General features: G+C 37.8%; 1 protein-coding gene across 1 annotated transcript; it reads right to left on the bottom strand.

Moving 5' to 3' along the window:
* Nucleotides 1-583: 583 nt before the first annotated feature.
* TPCN2 (two pore segment channel 2) lies at nt 584-23,834 on the bottom strand (the record flags this gene model as incomplete). Its single annotated transcript, XM_014948732.1, has 16 exons — nt 584-3,228; nt 3,934-4,019; nt 5,948-6,029; nt 7,120-7,202; nt 7,311-7,401; nt 7,769-7,842; nt 10,307-10,378; nt 13,388-13,487; nt 15,089-15,138; nt 15,723-15,851; nt 15,938-15,997; nt 16,314-16,433; nt 17,060-17,146; nt 18,606-18,687; nt 18,997-19,094; nt 23,770-23,834. Coding segments are annotated over 16 exons (1,358 nt in total), but the record flags the coding sequence as incomplete, so codon positions are not given.
* Nucleotides 23,835-24,427: the final 593 nt, after the last annotated feature.

The raw sequence follows: 24,427 nt of genomic DNA, 5'->3' as shown, positions 1-24,427 counted from the left end.
CTCTGACAAATAGCAACCCTCTTTGTTGAAATCTAGGCTACATCCAAAATACTGAGCATCTGCAACAGCCAGAGACATCAAACTTAAGCCTTTAGCTTGATCCAGAATTGATATTTTTCTGTTCTTAAAAAAAATAATCTTCTAAACAAAAACCTATTCCAAAATAATGCCACAGACACTACATTATGTGTGAAATCCGTCCCAGTTGAAAAGCTACAAGAGTGCTTATTGCACCAATATTTTCAGGAAAAAAAGAGACGAAGAAATATCTAGTTTGCAGACGCAAAGACTGCAATGCAAATGGAAATCAAGCTGCTCAACACTCTCAATGCTCAGTTCCAATGAAGTTTCACCTTAATAATTAAGCGTATCCAGTACCTACAGATGATGTTATGTGCCTCTAGAACTGGAAAATAACATCACAACATACATTCTGCATCTTGAAACCAGGCAGTTATGTTCCACCTGCATACAACCTCTTCCATGGGCCCAGCCTTAACTAGTAAAGATGACAGGAGCATAGATGCCGAGCACAACAGAAATAGGTCACAGGGGGAAGGGAGAAAACAAACCACAAGACTTATTTCAACACCCCAATTATTTTCATATTTTAAGAAGGAGACGGGGTTTTTTTTTTTAATAATGCAAACCTCAAATTTTACCCAATTACATACATTCATGTTCCTGATTTATACAGTTATTGCATAAGAGTTCTGGTCATTTACATCTTCCAGTACAAGTGACATCAGGTACCACAATTTTGCATTAAATCCTAGTTACATTTTTAGACAATTACACAAATGTGAAACAAGAATAAGACTAAGACTATTCCCTTCCAAAAGCCTTCTCCACATTTTTCCAGATGCAAAAACTGCATAATGGCGACATTTGTGATGTTTATGATAATCCCACACCAATTTGTGTTGCTTTGGTAGATTGTAGTGGAATGTAATGGCAAAAAAAAAAAAATTAAAAAAGACACACGACCCCAAACAACTTTCAGAGACAAAAAAAATAAAATGACACTCATAGACAGATAAGAACAAGTCACTTCCTTCTTGGCAAGGCAAAGCTACTTCTCCAAGTTTTCAGAAAAGTGGAAAAAATATTCAAGTAAAAAGGTAAAATAGAGTATTGAACCTCTGTTAATAAGTGCCAATAAATGCATAGCAGTCATTACATCATGCTTGAAGAAGCAGAAGCCATCCTGACATAAAACCATACTGAACAAAACAAACCCAAATTTAGAAAAAACTGTGGGCTGATGCCTTTATCTACTTGTCCTGATATGTGTTCTAAGTGCATGACTGAAAACAAGCACGGTAACGCCACTGAAACCAGTGGAAGTGAGTTACTGAGTGGATTTTTCTGAAATGTAGAGAAGTGCCAAAACAGTGACAGGATCATGGCTTAAGAGGCAAGAGTACAAAAGTAAGGAAAGTTTGCTGGAGTGGCTCAGAGCTCAGCTCAGATTTGTTATACACATACACAAGTTACAACATATATTTTGTTCCAGAGCACAAGGAAAATATAAGCAGAAGACAAAGAAATAGACAAGAATCACTACACAACTTCTTAATAGTAAGACAAGAATGAAGAAATACGCTTTTGAGCTGAAATGCATCATCATCCCAGATACTGCCTTTCCCTTATGCAGGAAAGAAAAGATGAATGACAAAAAAAAAAAAAAAGAGGAAGAAAAGTACACAGGATGACTACTTGGCACTTTTCAAAAACGTTTTGTTCTCTAAAAAGGATCAAATAACTTAAATAGTAGCAGCATTTTATAGTCAATTACCTTCTCCAAGCCTTTATCAATACAGAGATGATGACAATAATGTCCATTTTGGTGTCTCAATGACAAGGCAGCACCCCAAAGGGTAGTTTCATTTTTACACAGAAAAACTGATTTGGGAATTGATTCTATTCTTCATAGTGATTTGCTAGTTATGTGACAAAGATTCAAACAAAACCACCTTTTTTAGAGGAACACTAAGGAATAATGAAAAGCACATGGACATGGCTTACTGCTAATTCTTCACTTTAGATTTGTTGACAAAATTATTTACGCAAAAAGTATTACCCAGGTGAAAGTTAGTGGTATACAGCATGTGGATATTAAGCCATAAAAGAATGTGATCTTGCAATACTGGTCAAGCACCTTCAGTTCCCACAGACTCAAACAAAAATTTGAACTGCTAAGCACTTTGATTATCCCATTCAACTATTTTTTTCTCCCTTCCTTTTAAGTGAGAGCCTCACAGTGATCATGGTGCTACATTCTGGCCAAAGTTCATTCCCCTCAGCTTTTCCATGGAATATGATACGGTGAAGAACAGGACTTGGGAGAAAGTAAAAGGAAGGGGTTCACTAAAAAGCAACATGAGAATACTTGCTCTAAAGGAGAGCTCAATTTTACCACATGGAAAACCACGAGTGCAATTGCTCCTTTCAAAGTTGTAACTGCTCTCAAAGTTACCAGCATGATGCAACAAGCACGAACTCTAGATCAAAAACAATGAAAGAGAGGAGGTGTGATGTGTGAAGCAGGCACTCCCTGTTATTAAGTTGAAATTGATTGTGTTCTGACATGATTAATGCCTAAAAATTTGGTAAGATATGCTGGTGTTGTATTTCAATAAAAATAGTGTTTCAACTCTCACTACAAAAAGATTAAGGATTTTGTTCTGGTCCTGCCTAATCCATTCATGAATTGCAGGGCACAGCCCTTGCCACACTCGCCTACCAGAAAAGGCAGTTCCATTTTCTTGTGCTGAAAAAATTAGTGGCTTAGTGGTTACAAAGTTCAAGGTTTAAAGTGCACTGTCATTTTTAACACACTTTCCCTTCTTAAAAAAAGAAAATAAAACATTCCGATACCAACAGTTTATAAAAATAACAGCTGCAATATTCCTCTAAAATTGCAACTTAAAAATCAAGTCAAATTAACAGGATTCAAATCTTTTTCAAAAAAAAGATATGAACCAAAAATAAAAAACCCTCTTTCTGCAGAGAATTGCCAAGCAAAACCTCACATGCTGTCCTACAAGCCCCTCTCCTAACAGCACCTCACAGAAAATCCATCCAGTTTCTTCCAGCTGACAACCTCAAGAAAACAGAGGTCTAAATAAATCAGTCCTTCCCACCAGTCACCTACATAACTGCAGGTGTGGATGCTGGTGCAGTTTTTCCATCAACTCTTCCTCTGTAGGTTCTTCCAAAACATCTCTACAAAGAAAAAGCACGAGTCGTTAGGGGCAGCAAAGGGAACTTCTCAGCGTTTGTTTTTGCAATGCACATACTGAGATGTAACATGTGCTTGTTTCAAGAATGAAACAAGGAATTAAAGTTACAATAAGTTGATGCTCCCTAAAGATGCATCTACTTGCAAGTGATCCATCCTTTACAGATGTGTCATGGAAACCAGCAGCTGTTTTCCCATAAGAAGCAAGGAAGCAATTTCCTGCACACAGTACAATACAACTGAAGGTCAGTAGATTTGTTTTCCTGAAAAAAACTCCCAAATGAGAACACGTTCCCAACGCTACTATTGAATATCCAATGTGCACCAGAAGTTCCACTTGTGTATGATCATCAAGTATCAACTCACCACCCACAATTTCATAATAAGCCAAGAACATGCATCACTTTCCTCATCTTCCTTTTTCTTCTCCCCCTCAGCACAGTCCCCCTCCCACTGGGCCCCCAACACCTCTTCTCCCATCATGCTATGGGCAGAAAGCATATAAAGGTTAGGCTAGCAAAGCAGCTTAAAGCAGGCCTAACTAAACATTCATTTAATTTCTCCAATTAACAGATGAAACCGTTTGCTTTAGAGGGAGGAAATAAAAGACAAGCCTTGTATCCTCTTGCAGCCTTTCTATAAAAGAGATGAAACAAACTAGAATGATTGTCAAGCCTTATTCAGCTCACCTGAACATGAGTTCGACTGTCCTCTGGTATTCAATATCTGACAGAGGCTCTCGATGGCAGCGACGGTCCCACTTGTGAATAAAGTTCTGGAATGTAAAAGGAACAGGAAAGAAATTAAAGGCTGCTTCTAATGACATAAAAAGAGCTTATATCAGCTCAATATATTTGGAGGTAAGGTTTAGGAGGGGGGAGAGGTTTGTTTTTAACAGAGTGGTAGAGCGGTGATTTATTTAGGTATCATCATGTTTATCGGCTGCTGGTCACTACTTTATTCAAGCTGATTGTTCAGGAATTAAATAACTTTCTCATCACACACTGAAAGAACAGGAGAGCAGAAGACAGGCCTGCTGCCTTCTACTCCTGGCAAGGACTGCCTCCCCAAGATAACTGTGTGAACTGTGCGAACTACCCGCAGGAGTTCACCTGCTTTGAATTTTTTCCTCTTTAAAAACCCAACCCAAACACACTCTTAGTCCAGCCATTGTGACTTAAACTCAGCTTGTGGTTTTGTCGTGTTCCCTTATTCATTTTGAATTACTCCAATAAATCAATACCCAGGCAAAAAAAAAAAAAAAAAAAAGAAAAAAAAATAGTGTCATCCTGTTCTCCTGCTCCAGAATGCTACAGTTTGGCTCTTAAAACAAACTTTGGCCACAGTCCTGAGGAGGTAAGAAGGTAGAAGGCTTCATAGGATTATACTCCAGCTAGTACAGGAAGTCTTATCTAAAATACTCATAGGCAAGACTGAGGCTCCTCATGAGACTCACACCTAAGGTTGTGTCTAAAACTTTGCTATTCTGTTCAAAGCGGTAAATTTTAGTTCTGATGCAGTCAACAACAAGAGCATCTCGACTCTGATGCTGAGTGCTGACTCAATAGAAAGGATGAAAACTGATGTTCATTAGAGAGAGCGATGGTCAGACATGGAGCCATGGCTCTGCTGAAAGGAAGTTGCAAAAAAAAAAAAAAAAAAAAAGAAAAAAAAATAGTGTCATCCTGTTCTCCTGCTCCAGAATGCTACAGTTTGGCTCTTAAAACAAACTTTGGCCACAGTCCTGAGGAGGTAAGAAGGTAGAAGGCTTCATAGGATTATACTCCAGCTAGTACAGGAAGTCTTATCTAAAATACTCATAGGCAAGACTGAGGCTCCTCATGAGACTCACACCTAAGGTTGTGTCTAAAACTTTGCTATTCTGTTCAAAGCGGTAAATTTTAGTTCTGATGCAGTCAACAACAAGAGCATCTCCATAAGAAGTTTTCATAGGTTTTAAGATGGGGTGAAGTGCCCTCTACAGGTACTTGGTTTCTTCCATTACTTAGAAGTCTACAATGATTAACCTGGAGGAGATGGCTATGATGAACTTTCCCTTCACCATCAAAAATTCAAAAGGTATTTGTATTTGCAGAGAAGTACACGTTCACTAGAAACCAGCGGAACTACATGTTCATGGCATTGCTTAGGCACCTACATTTCCACAGCTTCTTTAAAGAAACTCTAGAGGATTATCTCTTCAAAATAAGTAACGAGTTTCATTCTTCTACTGTGGAGCTGAACACAGGTAATAATTCAAATTGGGGTAGGAAGGAACACAGGACAACCAAACCAAATAGAAATGTAAATTTTAAATGCTAACTTCATTTGCTGACAAATCAAAATGCAAAAAAAGCCTGCAGCTTGAATAACTAATGCTGAAATTAAATGCTAATGTACAGGAGACAAGCAATTTTATAATATTTAGAATATCCTTACAGAGAGTGAGCTATAATGACAAATGTACACACCCATTGAAATGCAACCAGGTTTGTGACAAAGTTGCAAATAAAATATATAACTGTCCAAGAATAAGAAAATGCTTCCTCAACATCTCAGGGGAAAGCAGGCGAGAAAACAGATTAAATACACACACACAGAGCCAACATACTTTTCCCAAAAAGTTGTTGGGGTTCTTTTCATTTCCCACACAAATCAGAACCTGTCTTCAGGATCTTATATGAAATAAACACACTTCCTTACCTCTAGAAGTAAAGCTACAAAGAGATTAACCCAGATGACAGAGGAGATCAACCACCAGGCTACAAAATAGATTTTTGCCCACCTGCAAATCAGATTAACAGACAATAAGTAAAGTAGACAGTAAATAACCTCAGCCTCAAAATGACTAAACAGAGCCATGAAATCACAGTTTTCTTAGAAAGATAATACTACTATTGTCTTAATGTAAAAGAAGGTCTGGAACAAATAAAAATAAAAAATCTTAGCCTTTCATTAAGTTAGCCAAATAGATTTGCTTCCCCCACTTAACATACCAAATTAAACTCTGAAGGGACAGAAGTTGTACTACTAGCAAAAGATCACAGCAAAAGATCCATCTAGACTAGTATCCTCTGAGAGTGGTCAGAAGTGGAAGCACAGGAAAGAGTGCAAAACCACAGTAAAATACCTATGATGCTACCCCAAAGTGCTCTCCCAATCTCCAACCATTTGCGGTTTAGAGATTTCTTGAGCTAGAGGTAGCTTCCATTCATTGCAGATCCCAATGAATTTCTTTCATTACTTGTCCAGCCTTCACCAAACCATGTTAAAATTTTATCACACACAGCAGCCTGTAGAAGAGCATTCCACAACTTCACTACATGTGGGTTAACCAGCCAAGGATCACCCGAACAGCTCACACCAGAGACTATCCAGTTCGTCTTTCAAACATTCCCATCAACTAAATAAATTAATAAAAGATAAGTCTAAATTTTTAAGTCCACAAAAAAAATGTTTATCCATGGGGAAAATACAGAAGCAGCCCAAACTTAATCATAGCAATTCACTAATATCTCACTTCTGCAAGATTGGCTCTACAGCAAGAGCCACCCACCCAACACATGCTGCAACCTCATTAACTCTTCCACTCTTTTTTTGGAACAAAATGACTACTAAGCCATTTTCCAATCCCTTCTCAATGGGAGCACAGACTTCATGGCATCCACCAAGTGCTACACCAACCATCAACTTACACAAGTTAAAGAACAGCCATGAATTATTAAATTTATTTCCTATATAACTGAACTGACCCCAAAGAAAGGTAGAATGGCACTCCTCCTACCAGATAATAGTGCTGTGTGTATAATCCTTGTTTAGTTACCTTATAAGCTAGATTTATATGGGACTTTTTCAGTATTATAACTGCTACTTACGGAGTTGAATATCTTGAAAACGCTTCCAAGAAGACTTGCCAGTTGTTTACCACCATCACGTCCCAGAGGGTCACCACTGCTGCCTAAATAACATGAGTAAAACAGAAGTTGAGTGGCTACATCACACACTTAAGCCTCAGAAAATGAGGGAAGAGACAGAAGAGGAAGAGATTTTCAGTGATTAGACTCACAGCAAAGTCATCAAAGTTGTTTGGCCAATATTCCAGCTGTTCATAGGTCCCACACTGCAGAGTGCTGTTATCGTATGTTGTATTGATGGTACTAAAAGAGAATTACAGGCTGATGTGAGCACAGCTTTCTACATATTATACATTAAAAACAAGAGTCTTCTGAGAGCCTTGTAGAAAATTGTCTATATGGGCAGAAAACAAGATAAGACATTTAAAAAAAAAAGTGTTTAAGGTACAGCAGGGCAAAATTGCAAGCTACAAATAAGCACTCCCGCAGTTTCAATACAGCATGAAGCAGCAGGAGTAATAGATGAAAAAAGCTTGTGTGATTAAAAATTAAAAGAAGAGTGGTTCCAAGAATAAGAGGGGAAAAAAAAACCCAACCAAGCAACACAGAAGTACTGAGTTGCAAATGCTTTTGAAAAACAGATTCTGAGTAATGATGTTTAGAATGTTACCTGATATTTCCCATGGGAACAACAGCACCTTCAAATAGCATTATGCCAGTTATAGCAAATGCATAGAAAACCACCTGGAAGGAATATAAGCAAGTATTAGCTTTGAATATTTCTGTCATTAAATGAGAATGCATAGAAAACCACCTGGAAGGAATATAAGTATTAGTTTCAAATATTTCTGTCATTAAATAACAAGGCAATTAACATGGAATTCATATTAGTACCACAACTGAAGGAATTGGGTCAAGAACAATGCCTGAAGCTATCAAAGTGAATACAGTTCTCAATGTTTGTATCACTTAACTGTTTGCTCTTACTTTTTAATATTTTATTTAACTTCCAGTTGCTAAAAATGCATTAAATCATTTGACTTTATGATCCACTTTATTTTTCTGTGTCTCAGAATGCTGATATTTAACTATTAATACTGCAGAATAGCGACTTAAAATAGTACTTTTCTCTACAAGGAATAATCTAAATATGTGGGGAGCTTTCTGCCACATTCGGTGAAAATAAGCTTTTACTAAACTTAACTGAAGGACAATACTAAGTCAATATTTTATATCACATCATCAACTTCTTTAAAAATGGTCTAAAGTCCCATGTTTGTATCACTTAACTGTTTGCTCTTACTTTTTAATATTTTATTTAACTTCCAGTTGCTAAAAATGCATTAAATCATTTGACTTTATGATCCACTTTATTTTTCTGTGTCTCAGAATGCTGATATTTAACTATTAATACTGCAGAATAGCGACTTAAAATAGTACTTTTCTCTACAAGGAATAATCTAAATATGTGGGGAGCTTTCTGCCACATTCGGTGAAAATAAGCTTTTACTAAACTTAACTGAAGGACAATACTAAGTCAATATTTTTGAAGTAATCATCAACTTCTTTAAAAATGGTCTAAAGTCTATATTGGTCTAAAAGTTTCAATACCCAAAGGATTTGGGAACTTCTGGCTTGTTAGAAATGCAAGCCTCTTTTTAAAGAGATACCTTTCACAGTCTTCAGCAGTTGCCTAGGTGATCTTGCAATTTTTATCCTATAAAGATTGTTCTAGAAATAACCTACAGCTTCACTCCTCTGAGTCATTTGTCCTAGAATGGCTTGAAACAAGCTGAGTCGTCAAATGAAAATGTCATTAGTCATATTCCTGCATTTTGCTACAAAACAAACCCAAGAGGGAAGTCTGGGAGGAGAAGAGAGACCACTCTGACCTATGAGCCACTGCACTTTGAACACTCTGTAGTAAGATGAATCTGAGATTCCATAGCCTGCCAGAAGGTGGGGTATCTGGCTTGACAATAATAAAGTTAGTTTTATTCTTTGACAAAGATATATTTAAAACACACACTGCCTGAGAAATTAGCTAATCAGTTACATTACTTGATCAGCACGTGTTCCAGGCTAACATTAGGAAAGATGTCAGACTTCACTACGGTAGAAGCTCAGTGATGGCTTCCACGTAGCCTCAAGAAAAAGCAAATTTAATTAATGGAAGTGGCAAACACCATGGCAGACTTGCTTCACAATTGGGGCAAAACTACAATTCACATGCCCAGCATTAAGGGCAGTTCATGTGCTCCCAGGGAATTTCTCAGTTTCAAGAGCAGCTTCCAGTAGCAAGTGTGACTTGCACAGCATAATGAAAGTTGGTACCAACTCAGCTTTGCCCAAAACAGTATCTTTATTTCAAATTGCAACATAAACTTTTCCAGACTGCAATCCAAGGCCCCTCCCCTACACATAAAAGCAGAGATTATTAATGACAAAAACAGGTATTCTGGGTAAAATGCACGCTTAATATATAGACTAGAACAACTTTTTAGACAATACCTAATACACAGCAAATCCTTGGTCTCTAACCATTACTTCAACTTCAGGTATCCTAGAAAAACACAACTAACAACAAAAAAGCCACCCAGGCACTCATTTGCTGCACCAGGAAGGCATCGTTGCAAAGCCAGAAACTCAAGAGTTGGGTAATGCAGGATTTATGTAATGGACATCATGCATTTTGTTCCATCCCTTAGTGACATGTTTACAGAGTACATGCTCTACACAGACACACCTAATCCAGGATGGCAGAGGCTTTTAAAAATCATGACCAGAAGTGCCATCTTATGACCTTCTCAAATGAAAAAAAAATTTAAAGTTGTTTTGCTATTTACTTTAACATAAGCAAGCCAGGGTAAGGAAAACCAGGCTGCTTTTAGCATCGGATGAATTTTTATTTGAAACTAGAATATCCAGTCTGAGGCAAGCACTCTGAGGAAGTTTTAAATAATATTTGGAAGGCACTCCTGAAGGAAGCTGATAAATGAGGCACTGTCACTGTGCACAGCCCATAACAAAACCAGCAGTTTGTTGCAGTTTGGCCAGACTTGTCCTGGAGAAGACCTGGCTGACTGAGCTGAAGCGTTACTGCTAACGGCGACTGTCATTCAAAGAACCTGGTTTACTTTATGAAGACATACTCTTACTATACTGCTAACTGTAGGAAAGGAAATGACAATCTTGCATCATGACTTACCACAAGGATCCCTGCAAAGGCCCTCAAGTTCTTCACCAGATCCAGCAGTGTAGTAACAACCAAAGCCATGAACTAAAACAAAGCAGAATTTTATATGCATGACATTCACCCCACTTCCAATCCACACCATTTTTACTAAAAGGACAAAGAAATACCAACCAGGAAAGTGAGATATATCTAAAGGCAGATCATCCTTTATACAGTGATACTGCCATGAGGTACTTCAAATGAATGAACAATGCTGTGGTCCTTTTCATACACAGACATTATGATAAGTTTTAAATATACACAGGCACTTAAAGGGCTACATGCGTAGTAAGACTAGAACTGGAAAAAGTATTACAAGTGCCCCAGAGTGACTGCTTCATATTGATCCACATAATTTTTAGTCTACACTTTCCACTGACATTATGACCTCTGATTACATCAAATATTTATGGTTTATTGAACTAAGATACGAGTCCTACACCTGACATTAATTTGGGCTTAGCTATCAAGCAAGTCTAAGTGCAGGATTATAATAAACAATCAAACAACTCAAAGTGATTTCAGATTCAAGTACACGTATTCTGGTGGAAATACATGTACTGGGAAAGTGGAAAAGGGATTTGTCCTAAATAGTCCTTCGCATGACCAAAATGTCTAGCAGTATCTAGTCAAAGCAAGTCTATCACCTTCTGAGTACAAAGTTCTTCAAGGATATCATATCCACTCAACTAAGATTGAAGCACTACGCAAGTTGCACAAATGTTTCTGGATGTGTTTTTCCATTTCAGAATACCAGCATCAATCACAGCGACGTCAACACAACTTCCCTGTCACCTCAACAGAGAGAACCAGCTAAAGAGAGAGTGAGTTTGTGAGGTGCTGGGCAATAGTCGGGACAGTTAGAGCTGAGTTATAATCCCACTCAGGTCCAAGAGAATTGCAAGCTGCTGCATGTTATTCAAAAAAGCTTTAACAAAATTTGTAGTTTGACCAAAAAATAAATTAAAAGTGTGGAGGGATAAATAAACACCTTCATATTAGGGATAATCCGCAGGAACCTGAACACAATTAACATGTTCACCAACCGCACCATATCCCACAGGGATAACAAGCCCATGAACTCGGGTCTCCTAGGAAAGATGGAAGAAAATAACAAATCAGAGAAACAGCCCATGCCAAGAAAGACACAGTTAAATCTACTGGGCTGCAGGTAACTGTAAATTCCCCACAACTTTTGGTTAACATCCATGGCATATTAAAAAATTCAGGAAGAAAAATCACCTTATACATGTATTCAGTGGATGATGCCCCATATACTTCAAATAACAACCTGAGTTTTAGCTGACTTTTACATTGGCATGTTGGATGCTTCTCTGCTGGAAAGGTGGGCAGGTGGTTGGGGACAAAAGATGTTAATGAAAAAGACTCCTTGGTAACTCAGATGCTAAATCATGATTTGCATCACCAATATATTCAGCTCTAGTAAGAAAATAAATTATTTAAGAGCACTGCACAGGATGCATACTCTAGAATAATAGTCACATTTCAGTCCTGTGGTGAAGATGTTTCATCTACAGAGTAAGCATTTACCAACAGCACCATAAGCAGAGTCAGGATTTGGAATGACTCATCCGGGTTATAATCTGTTTGCAGGGACTGACACAAAGATCTAACAAGTATTACTGGTGCTTCAAGCTACTATTGTAATACAAACGATCGTCTACATTCAAGAATCAAAGGGCAAAAATCAAAGCCAAATATAATCAATTATAAACTAAATCATTTGTTAATGCCATTAGATTGTTAGCAATTAATATCCTTATGGCAACCCTTGCTTTTGAGCAACAGGAGGGCAAGAATTGTTAAAAAATAAATGCATTTCTAGCAGTAAAATCTATTGTGTCTCTTTATAGATACCGGCGTAAATTAAGATAAGTTCTTACTTGCAACATAACAAATATCCTGAAAACTTAGGGAGAGCCAATATCTTAAGAATAAGCTTGTGTAAACAAAGTATTAGAATGTGTTATAAATCACCCCTGAAAGTAAGATTCAGGAAATCTTCCAGAAGTCCTTTGCTTTCATCTGCTGTTGTGGTGGCAGCTTTCAAATTTTAAGAGACAAAACAACGATTTTTTTGTTTGTTTTTGATACTGAAAGTAGATCAAGCTAGTTATCCAAGAGCTGCTCGAACTTCAGGAAACTAAAATACAACTGCTTGCTATTCCAGTATAGATAAATAATTTAACCCCATGGGAATGTTTCTATTAGATTTTACAGCACAACACAAAACTCAGACTTCAATCTACACACAGGGCTGTAGAGGCTTCACCAGCTGTTTAGGAATTCATATATGTGGGTTTATGGACAATCAATGCTAAAACATACTAGATTAGTAGCTGGTTGTGTATGTTGGACCAAATTCCTTCCTGTATCTTTAGTAAGTGTAGATCTGCTAAAATTTTATTTTAGATCAGATTACAAGTAATAAAAATGCATTTCTCTCAGAATAGCTAAACAAAACTCTAAGTTTTAGGAAAAATATAGTCATTTTCTTTCACTTATCCATATTGTACGGCCTCCAGTAACTAAAAGAGTGAGAAATTCTACTAGGTTTGGTAAATTATAGACGGGGCTGACAATCATAGTGAAGGACATAAGCATGTATGAACATGTATGAACCTGACCCAGCCCAGATACCGAGCAAAGTGCAAGAGTTCACAGAGATTACATACCAACCAGGATGAGGAAATCCGTACTCAGCAAAAGTTGCAATCTCCAAAACCTTTAGTTAGGGGAGAAAAAAAGGAAAAAAAAAAGGAAAAAAAATTATTTAAGTTTCTTGACAGGAAACAGCTTTAAACTGCTAATTTGACTGAAAAAGCTCTGTAATTGTCATATTTGACTAAGTATTCCCCAAATACTCCAACATACACACATAATCCAATAGTGACACATAGAAGGATATACAAAGAATTACATTAGCCATGAATTTGGCCTCATCTGCCATATGAGTTTCAGGCTTTTATCAAATAATGGCAACTTCTGCCACTGTCTTTTTTAAATTAAAAGTGTGGAGGGATAAATAAACACCTTCATATTAGGGATAATCCGCAGGAACCTGAACACAATTAACATGTTCACCAACCGCACCATATCCCACAGGGATAACAAGCCCATGAACTCGGGTCTCCTAGGAAAGATGGAAGAAAATAACAAATCAGAGAAACAGCCCATGCCAAGAAAGACACAGTTAAATCTACTGGGCTGCAGGTAACTGTAAATTCCCCACAACTTTTGGTTAACATCCATGGCATATTAAAAAAATTCAGGAAGAAAAAACACCTTATATGTGTATTCAGTGGATGATACCCATATACTTCAAATGACAGCCTGAGTTTTAGCTGACTTTTACATTGGCATGTTGGATGCTTCTCTGCTGGAAAGGTGGGCAGGTGGTTGGGGACAAAAGATGTTAATGAAAAAAACTCCTTGGTAACTCAGATGCTAAATCATGATTTGCATCACCAATATATTCAACTCTAGTAAGAAAATAAATTATTTAAGAGCACTGCACAGGATGCATACTCTAGAATAATAGTCACGTTTCAGTCCTGTGGTGAAGATGTTTCATCTACAGAGTAAGCATTTACCAACAGCACCATAAGCAGAGTCAGGATTTGGAATGACTCATCCGGGTTATAATCTGTTTGCAGTGACCGACACAAAGATCTAACAAGTATTACTGGTGCTTCAAGCTACTATTGTAATACAAACGATCGTCTACATTCAAGAATCAAAGGGCAAAAATCAAAGCCAAATATAATCAATTATAAACTAAATCATTTGTTAATGCCATTAGATTGTTAGCAATTAATATCCTTATGGCAACCCTTGCTTTTGAGCAACAGGAGGGCAAGAATTGTTAAAAAATAAATGCATTTCTAGCAGTAAAATCTATTGTGTCTCTTTATAGATACCGGCGTAAATTAAGATAAGTTCTTACTTGCAACATAACAAATATCCTGAAAACTTAGGGAGAGCCAATATCTTAAGAATAAGCTTGTGTAAACAAAGTATTAGAATGTGTTATAAATCACCCCTGAAATTAAGATTCAGGAAATCTTCCAGAAGTCCTTTGCTTTCCTCCGCTGTTGTGGTGGCAGCTTTCAAGTTTTAAGAGACAAAACAATGATTTTTTTTGTTTGATACTGAAACTAGATCAAGCTAGTTATCCAAGAGCTGCTTTAAACTTAAGGAAACTAAAATACAACTGCTTGCTATTCCAGTATAGATAAATAATTTAACCCCATGGGAATGTTTCTATTAGATTTTACAGCACAACACAAAACTCAGACTTCAATCTACACACAGGGCTGTAGAGGCTTCACCAGCTGTTTAGGAATTCATATATGTGGGTTTATGGACAATCAATGCTAAAACATACTAGATTAGTAGCTGGTTGTGTATGTTGGACCAAATTCCTTCCTGTATCTTTAGTAAGTGTAGATCTGCTAAAATTTTATTTTAGATCAGATTACAAGTAATAAAAATGCATTTATCTAAGAATAGCTAAACAAAACTCTAAGTTTTAGGAAAAATATAGTCATTTTCTTTCACTTATCCATATTGTATGGCCTCTAGTAACTAAAAAAGTAAGAAATTCTACTAGGTTTGGTAAATTATGGACTGGGCTGACAATCATAGTGAAGGACATCAGCATGTATGAACATGTATGAACCTGACCCAGCCCAGATACCGAGCAAAGTGCAAGAGTTCACAGAGATTACATACCAACCAGGATGAGGAAATCCGTACTCAGCAAAAGTTGCAATCTCCAAAACCTTTAGTTAGGGGAGAAAAAAAGGAAAAAAAAAGGAAAAAAAATTATTTAAGTTTCTTGACAGGAAACAGCTTTAAACTGCTAATTTGACTGAAAAAGCTCTGTAATTGTCATATTTGACTAAGTATTCCCCAAATACTCCAACATACACACATAATCCAATAGTGACACATAGAAGGATATACAAAGAATTACATTAGCCATGAATTTAGCCTCATCTGCCATATGAGTTTCAGGCTTTTATCAAATAATGGCAACTTCTGCCACTGTCTTTTTTATTCAATAAGCAAAGTGACTTTTACCTATATAACAGACTTCCTTATGTAAGGACTCCAAGAGCTGAATATTTGCAAATAAAATTCAATAGGTTGCTTATAAGAAAGCTCACCTTTTCCATGAATTTTTAAAAAAAACTACCTCCAGAAAGCAGATACTGGAAGTATCATGTACACACAAAATCACTCAAGCCACTGAAAACTCAGCATACAAGTGCTGAATAAAAAGCAGTTCTACTAGTTCTTGCAGTTCCCAATCATCCTTGTCAAGAAACCCAGGAATACAGAAATTTAAAAAAAAAAAGCTTACCAGTAAAATTACAGTCAGAAGTCCATCAAATCTATTGCTTGGGTATGACAAGTATCTTTTCAAGCCCATTGCTAAGATTTTCAGCAACATTTCCAGCAGGTAGTACAGGATGAAGAAGCAGTTGATAGCCTTCACCCCCCCAAAAAATAATAATAATTAGAATTACTGACATCTTGGGGAACAGCAGAAACTGTAGGAATACTGTTGGATCTTACCCCCAGGAAGAAGTCATCTCTTTCAGAAGGCTGCTTATCTGCATCCAACACCAAAACCACCTTAAACAACAAGAAATATTTTATGAATTCACTGCTTTACTGCTGAACAGAACAGATTTTCAGGCACAAGAATAAAACAGTCTTTTATGCTTTGCACAGACCTTTCCAAGCTTTCCCAGCATGTATTTTTTTTTTTAACTGCAGGTATTCTCTAAGACTTTGTGTGACTAAAGCCAAACACAGACATCTGCTGCACAAAGTGGTTAACAGAACAGAGACCAAAAAACAAAAACAGAACTAAAGTTTGTAGCAGGGGTGGGAAACACCCAAACAAAAGCAAACCACACACAAAACCAAAAAAAATGTTTTTACTTACACAGATAGAAACAATGTTTGCAAGGGCTACAACATTCCCCAAGTAGCCAAAGTAGGGATGGCCAAAGGCAAACTGCATTTTCTGCATAAAATGGGATTGGTACTCTGGACTGGGAGGATGCTGAAAAGAACACAAGGGATTTGCTGAGACACAAAGTTTATAAACATTTTAATAATGATGCAAGAAAAAACACTCAGTCTCAGATTTAAGAGATAGACCTTTTCAAAGAAAAACTTTTCAAGGCCACATGCTAATTTTGACATTTCAGTGGAAGGTGTTTTCAAGCTCTGGCTATTAGCAGCAAGAGATAATTTCTGATTAGCAAGCGTGTTGGGGATTATTGCACAATACAAGACAATGGCAAAGAAAGGAGATAACCCAACCTTTTTCTAACTCCTATTCCTCATTTACTTGTAATGAATCTTCCCATTAAACAACATACACACACAGAGCCCTCATCCATTTTGTCTGGCCAAGTCACTTAAAAATGCTGGTAGAACAACCAACCAGGTATTTGCATATTTAACACTCCCTGGCAATCCCAAAGTAGTGCTGTAAAAGCCCCCAAAGGGATGCCTTTTGTGACTGTAAGAGCAATCCATGAACTACTTAAAAATCAATGAATGACACTTGATCACACGTTCAACATGTTGTGAGATTTGTTTATACACTTTGAAGCAGAATACTATCATCTATTTTTGTGCCTCAACTTTATGATATTTTAGAAATGATTATTAGATACATACTTGCTTAATGGCATCTTTGTCTAGTTCTTCAAAGAGCTTCTGAAACTGGGGAGCTGACAGCTGGTCAAAGGAGCACGTTTTGAGTGACTTCACATGAAAGAGAAACATTCAGGTCAACATCTGCAATAGGCACATCTTCAAAGATGCCAACACCCTCAGACTATCTTAAGAGTCACAAGAATAGAGATACAATACAAATCCACACCAAAGTATTAGAGCGAGGTTCAATATTACTTCACTTTAACATAACACTGCCACAACTGTGGAATTTGTCTCCCTTTTTTTAATCTCCCCTTTCTGGGATCACACACTGCTTAAGAAGGAGCATCCTCTTTAGACACACTTGAAATTTTAGTCTCATCTTGTATCGCCGTTGTTATGTTATGATACAAGGAATGATGATAATATGTCAGTTATCACTGTTCTGCAGAAGTTACTACCTGAAAGGATGGAATTATTTCACAATTTGTGACAGGATGAAGACACTTCCGTAGCGTGCTAAACACTAACTGCAACCGTAGGGCACACAGCAACATAAGAAAAAAACCCACCAGCAACAAGAAGAAAAACTAAAAGTTGGATTTGTTTACTTAACTAACAATGCAACAGACAGCTCATCATAATTACAGAGCAGGGTGTTTATATTCAGGCAACTCTGTTTACACATTCTCTATTCCAAACAACGACGATTGGAAGCAATACATGGATACCTCTTCATTCCACTTCCAACCTTCACATTGGAGCAAGCCAACTGCTGATGCTATAACCATCAGCTCTGAATTGTCACTTCCTTTTGGCAGAAGACCTTACAATATGGACGTCCAAATCCTGCTGCAATGTTCTTCTCAAAAAGCAACATTACTTTTACATAATTTTTCTGAAACCACAACAATAATCTCCACATGTCTTATAAGAGCTAAATAATTCCTCTAATCTCTGAAAATCACGGCATGAACTGCAACATTAAGGCTTTAGTTAAGCAAAACCACTCTCCCTGTAGCCTCATACAAGAATTAATGCCTAGAGGGAGCAGCACAGCTAAAATCCAATGGAAAAAAAAAAAAAAAAAAAAAAAAAAAAAAAAAAAAAAAAAAAAAAAAAAAAAAAAAAAAAAAAAAAAAAAAAAAAAAAAAAAAAAAAAAAAAAGACATTTTCAAACGGTAGAGGGAAGTCGCTATAGATAGCAGCTCTAGACCACAGTGAGAAATGCTTTACTCCCAGAGAGAAAGTAAAGCAAAAGAAAACATTACCTCTGCAAAACAAGAGTTTCAATTACTCTGCACTTCTCTACAGGTGAATGCATTCCTCATCACACCAACCAAAGTAGCAATCTTAAGGTGAAATCCCTGCCTAGAAACTGGTTTTGTTCTGAAGAGTAAAACAAACAGATACAGAGCTGGGCCTCTGCTCACAAATAAAGAAAGCAAAGCTGAAACCTACTACTCCTAGATCAATGGTGCGATTAAGGAAAGGGCAGTTTCCACAGCTGTCCCATCAGAGGGTTTGATAATCACCAACATAAAGACTAAGAAAATCCATTTCTTACTGTCATGATGGCTTGCTTGCAGCGAGAATCCATCTCAACTTTCTGTAGCACTTGTTGTAAGGCACCAACGCTGACGTACGACCTATTTAAAAGAAAACAGGATAGGCCCTGAAACAGGTAAGTGGCTTGATGGCAAAAATAGCTGTTCCAAACGCATTCCTGCCTCTTTCTTTTTTTGAAAAGCAGATAAAATGAGAAGAGAAATAAAAAGGAAACTGACCCCATAAGAGTCCCTAACAGTTTGTTATAAACATCCAGTTAAAAAAAAAAAAAAAAAAAAAGAGCAACAAACTGCCATTTTTCAAGAAGTAAATATATTAAGCAAGACAAGATGGCCAAAAATCTGCTCTTTGCTCCTAGGTAACCTACTGTTTCAACACTCTTCACTTACTGTTGTGCATTAGTAGGAGCTTCTTTCAGGGAAGAAAGCACTTCAAACGCAGCCCGGATTCCCAATCGCCTCCTGAAGAGGGAGGACTGAACCGATTTCTGGACAGTAAAAACACCACAGAGGAAACAATTTACTGAGACTAGTTTAAAAGAAATCCAACTAGATGATACAAGTAAGACCGTAAATTATTTGCTCAGCCTTTAGACAACCTACTGCAAGCCTCAGAAATAGGCATATCTGTGCAACTCAAATAATTTTCCAGGAAAGCATGATACTTTTTTCTTTCTTTCAACAGCAAAATCCTCATCATTAGCCACTAGATCTAGCTGTCCACTGGGCTTAACTGGACAGACACTCTGCAGTCTAAAAGGAGCACCATGAAGAGTCACAGGCTGAAATCAGTGAAGCCCATTCCTACCAGGAGGGCTTGGAGAAGATCAGGGCTACCACCTCCTCACGCGGTACTACGTCCTATGGTCAGATAATATCCTGATCCTCTGGCGCACACCCCAGATTTGTGATTAGAGATCAGAATAGGAGACTTCCCTAAGCCTCACTCCCTTCAAGAACTCAGTGTACGAGAAGGAAGGAAGCAAACAAACAAGTCTCTGGAGTTCAAGGTTTATTTTCAATTCTGTATTGAACAGGCACATGCCTGTTCTGGAGACAATGGCAACAGCAAAGCTGGAGTATTCACAGAAATTCATACTACTGTGCAAAGAGAAGAGTTAGAAGCTTGACCAACTCCAGCTTCTTGCCAAAAAGAAGAAAGCCAGAGCCACAGTTTTTCATGCCCTTTTTTTTTTTTTTCTCTCCACAGTAATCACTTTCAAACTCAGCTACTTTATTGGGAATCAGATTATGGCACGCTCTCACGTGGGAAAGAGAAAAATTGAGAAAGGGAAGAAAGAGCAGGAGGAAAGGATTACAAAAATCCCTCTTTGCACTTGTTAGGTTTAAACACTCCTCTCGCACAAGAAGGTGGGGGCCATTCAGGAAAGGATTACAAAAATCCCTCTTTGCACATGTTAGGTTTAAACACCCCTCTTGCACAAGAAAATGGGGGCCATTACTTCTGTGTAGCACTGCCTAAGGCTTACTATCCAGCAAACTCTGTCTTCTCTCTGGAACTCTACTAGAGCAGCTATTATTTCACTTTAACGACCAAGCCCTCAACTTCACTCCTCTGAAGGGCTGAATGAACTATAAAACTATGTAAGTAAGAGGAAGGAACTACAAGACTATATTTAAAAGGGGGAACTAAGTAGTGAAGGAACTATAAAAACCATACGTAATTAAGGGGAAATCACACCCAACAATCAAAAACACCGAGTTTCCCCTGTCACTACACCTGATGGAAACTATAGGCACGAGAAAAGCCCAGTTGAAACATACACAAATGGGAACCTCTGTTCATTCCAAGCTACAGAAATCATCACCATACTGAAAACAACAGGAAAAACGCTTAGTGTACAGCCCAGAGGCTTAGCTGTCAGACTCCAGTGCTGTTGCATAGCACTACCCTGAGTCAGCTTTACCAAAAACATTACTGTTGACCTGTGAAGTTTTATAAAAATATGCCAAAGTAAAAAAATGCCTGCGGAAGTGAAACTGCTGAAGAATTAACTCATGATAAAAATTGCACCATGGGAGTTACAAAGCTCAAATTAAAATGTCAAGCAGTTTGAAGATGGCACCTCAGCAAGACCAAGACTCAGCCTGTTCTGAGGAACAAGATACTGACAGCTCCCTTTTGACTGGTGACTGCCTGACCAAGATTTAGTTGTCTGCCCTCAGTGTGATGACCATTAATACCTACCCTAGCACTGTGTTATTTCTACTCATCTATATGTCTGTTATTGCTAAGTGGCTGTGGTGTACCTTGGATTTCTGTATTCATTGCTGGAGATAAACCCAGTTCTGGAGATGTCCAACTGCATCCATGCAGCCTCTTCCTTCTACCACCTATCCAGCCACTTACTTCTTTTCTGAAAGTCACAAATTTTACCTCTTGGATGAAGTAATTCCAGGCACAAATACAGGCTGGGCAGAGAATGGCTGGAGAGCAGCCCCAAGGAGAAGGACTTGGGGGTGTTGGTGGATGAGAAGCTCAACATGAGCCGGCAATGCAAACTAGCAGCACAGAAAGCCAACCACATCCTGGGCTGCATCAAAAGAAGCGTGGCCAGCAGGTCATGGGAGGTGATTCTGCCCCTCTGCTCTGCTCTGCTCTCACAAGACCCCCACCTGTGTCCAGCTCTGGAGTCCTCAACATAGAAAAGACATGGATCTGTTGGAATGGGTCCAGAGGAGGGCCACAAAGACAATCAGAGGGATGGAGCATCTCTCCTATGAAGACAGGCTGAGAGAGTTGGGGTTGTTCAGCCTGGAGAAGGGAAGGCTCCAGGGAGACCTTATAGCAGCTTTCCAGTACCTGAAGGGGCCCTACAGGAGAGATGGGGAGAGACTCTACCAGGGAGTGGAATGATACGACTAGGGGTAATGGTTTTAAACTGAAAGAGGGGAGATTTAGACTAGATACTAGAAAGAAATTCTTTGCTGTGAGGATGGTGAGACACTGGAACAGGTTGCCCAGGGAAGTTGTGGCTGCCCCATCCCTGGAGGGGTTCAAGGCCAGGCTGGATGGGGCTTGGAGCAACCTGGTCTGGTGGGAGGTGTCCCTGCCCAGGGCAGGGGGGTTGGAACCTGATGATCTTTAAGGTCCCTTCCAACTCTAACCATTCTATGATTCTATAAAGTACATTTTATTGGAAGTAACCAAGATGATCTTTTGTTTTACTCACTTTGTCTCTTTTTTCTAAAATACTCGCACTTCAGCTCATTATAGTTCCCCTCAGATTGTTTAACAGCACTATCTCACACAGAAAACAAAAGAAACTTACACTATTTCCTGCTAAAGGAATCCAGACTACACTCCCAGTTGAAGACTAAACAACTGGTGTACACAATGTAACAAAGCACATCACACAGCTTGTTAATAAAGGAAAAAGAACTTTCAGTGATTAGTTTAATCATCGCCACAGATTGCAGGCTCCTTGAACAACATGCAAAAGTACACTTAATTTGTCAGCTTTTATTTCTCTAATATAGACACCCAAGTCAAAAGAGGTCATTGCATTACACACCAGACTCACCTTCCACAAAAAGGAGAGAACCACATATGATCAGGCATATTGCAGAAGCACATTAAAGCATTACACAGATGGCTGGCATTGCGTGGAGAGTAAAGCACAAATTCCTTTTATTTGAGGCTGAATACTACCAAGAATAACTAGTAGGTATAACTGGCAACTGCTTCTGCTACAAGTCAATCACAAGGCTCAAGTCCATCTTTTAGAGGCAGGAGACTGCCCTAATCATGCTGACATCACACCCACCCACCGTGGTAAGGGTGAAATAAAAAAATACCAAACGTAAAGATATTTTAGTCAGTGATTTGTTTTCATTATAGGCTTCTAATGTTGTGCTACTCAGAGAAATTAAGTGCTAGGACTTGCAACAACAGCTATTTAAATAGTATAGCAGGTTTTCTTCACAGAGACCGAGTTTAAGTTACTTTTTCACTTGTCCTGGTTTAAATTTATAATAGTTTGATTTTTCTTTTTCCCCCTATTATAGTCAATGTTGCAGATCCCCAGCATACATGGAAGGATATAAGCAGGTAATTTTGTCATGGAAGGGGATCAAGCTACAACAGCATATAAGGGGGAAAGTAGATAGAATCATAGAATGGTCCAGGCCAGAAGGGACCTCCAAAGGTCATCTAGTCCGACCTCCCCGCAGTCGTACATCAAAGAACCTTTAGTATCTTAAAACTGTATCTACAACCAGGATGGGCATACTGCTTTAATACACAGTTGAAATTTTGATACTCAGGGCTTCACAGTTTTAAGGTTATGTTAGAACACAGATCTAAATCTGCTCCCCTCCAGTTTAAAGCCATTGTCCCTTGTCCTGTCACTGCAGGCCTTTCTAAACAGGCTCTCCCCAGCCTTCCTGTAGGTCCTCTTCAGGTACTGGAAGGCTGCTATTTGGTCTCCCCAATACATCAAAGAACCTTTAGTATATTAAAACTGTATCTACAACCAGGATGGGCATACTGCTTTAATACACAGTTGAAATTTTGATACTGAGGGCTTCACAGTTTTAAGGTTATGGTAGAACATAGAAATTAGGAATGCTTTACTCACCAGAAGGTATCCTCGAAACTGATTGTATATTATTGCTGTAAGCAAGTTCATCAGAAACAAGTTGCCTATTGGAAAGAAAGAGGCAGTAAGAATTACTGAAACACCTATCTGTTTCTCAAAGAAGTTTCAATGTATATAAGATGTAAAATTTAAAAAGGATTAGTTTTCTTGCATTTGATTTTCAAATGTTTTTGATGTTTGAATATAATGCAATGTACCCATTCCCCTATGATACGTTACTGAAAAAAACCAAACCATAAGTACCTTCCATGAAAATTATCTTAAAAGATACTACACAGCAATTGGAACAAACACAAAAAAGAAGAAATTTATAATTAAACTTCCTAGAAAAATAAAACACTCTGTGGCTGGTATGCAAAAGTGTCAAAGTTAAAGTGCATTTAAGTTACTGCCAATACATCAAAGAACCTTTAGTATCTTAAAACTGTATCTACAACCAGGATGGGCATACTGCTTTAATACACAGTTGAAATTTTGATACTCAGGGCTTCACAGTTTTAAGGTTATGTTAGAACACAGATATTAGGAATGCTTTACTCACCAGAAGGTATCCTCGAAACTGATTGTATATTATTGCTGTAAGCAAGTTCATCAGAAACAAGTTGCCTATTGGAAAGAAAGAGGCAGTAAGAATTACTGAAACACCTATCTGTTTCTCAAAGAAGTTTCAATGTATATAAGATGTAAAATTTAAAAAGGATTAGTTTTCTTGCATTTGATTTTCAAATGTTTTTGATGTTTGAATATAATGCAATGTACCCATTCCCCTATGATATGTTACTGAAAAAAACCAAACCATAAGTACCTTCCATGAAAATTATCTTAAAAGATACTACACAGCAATTGGAACAAACACAAAAAAGAAGCTGTTTCTCAAAGAAGTTTCAATGTATATAAGATGTAAAATTTAAAAAGGATTAGTTTTCTTGCATTTGATTTTCAAATGTTTTTGATGTTTGAATATAATGCAATGTACCCATTCCCCTATGATATGTTACTGAAAAAAACCAAACCATAAGTACCTTCCATGAAAATTATCTTAAAAGATACTACACAGCAATTGGAACAAACACAAAAAAGAAGAAATTTATAATTAAACTTCCTAGAAAAATTGAACACTCTGTGGCTGGTATGCACAAGTGTCAAAGTTAAAGGGCATTTAAATTACTCAAGACAAGAGGTAACTTACCTAATACAGT

This window comes from Calidris pugnax, unplaced genomic scaffold, assembly GCF_001431845.1.
Source record: "Calidris pugnax isolate Ruff unplaced genomic scaffold, ASM143184v1 scaffold107, whole genome shotgun sequence".
NCBI lineage: Eukaryota > Metazoa > Chordata > Aves > Charadriiformes > Scolopacidae > Calidris > Calidris pugnax.
This window is presented reverse-complemented; position numbering and strand designations above follow the sequence as displayed.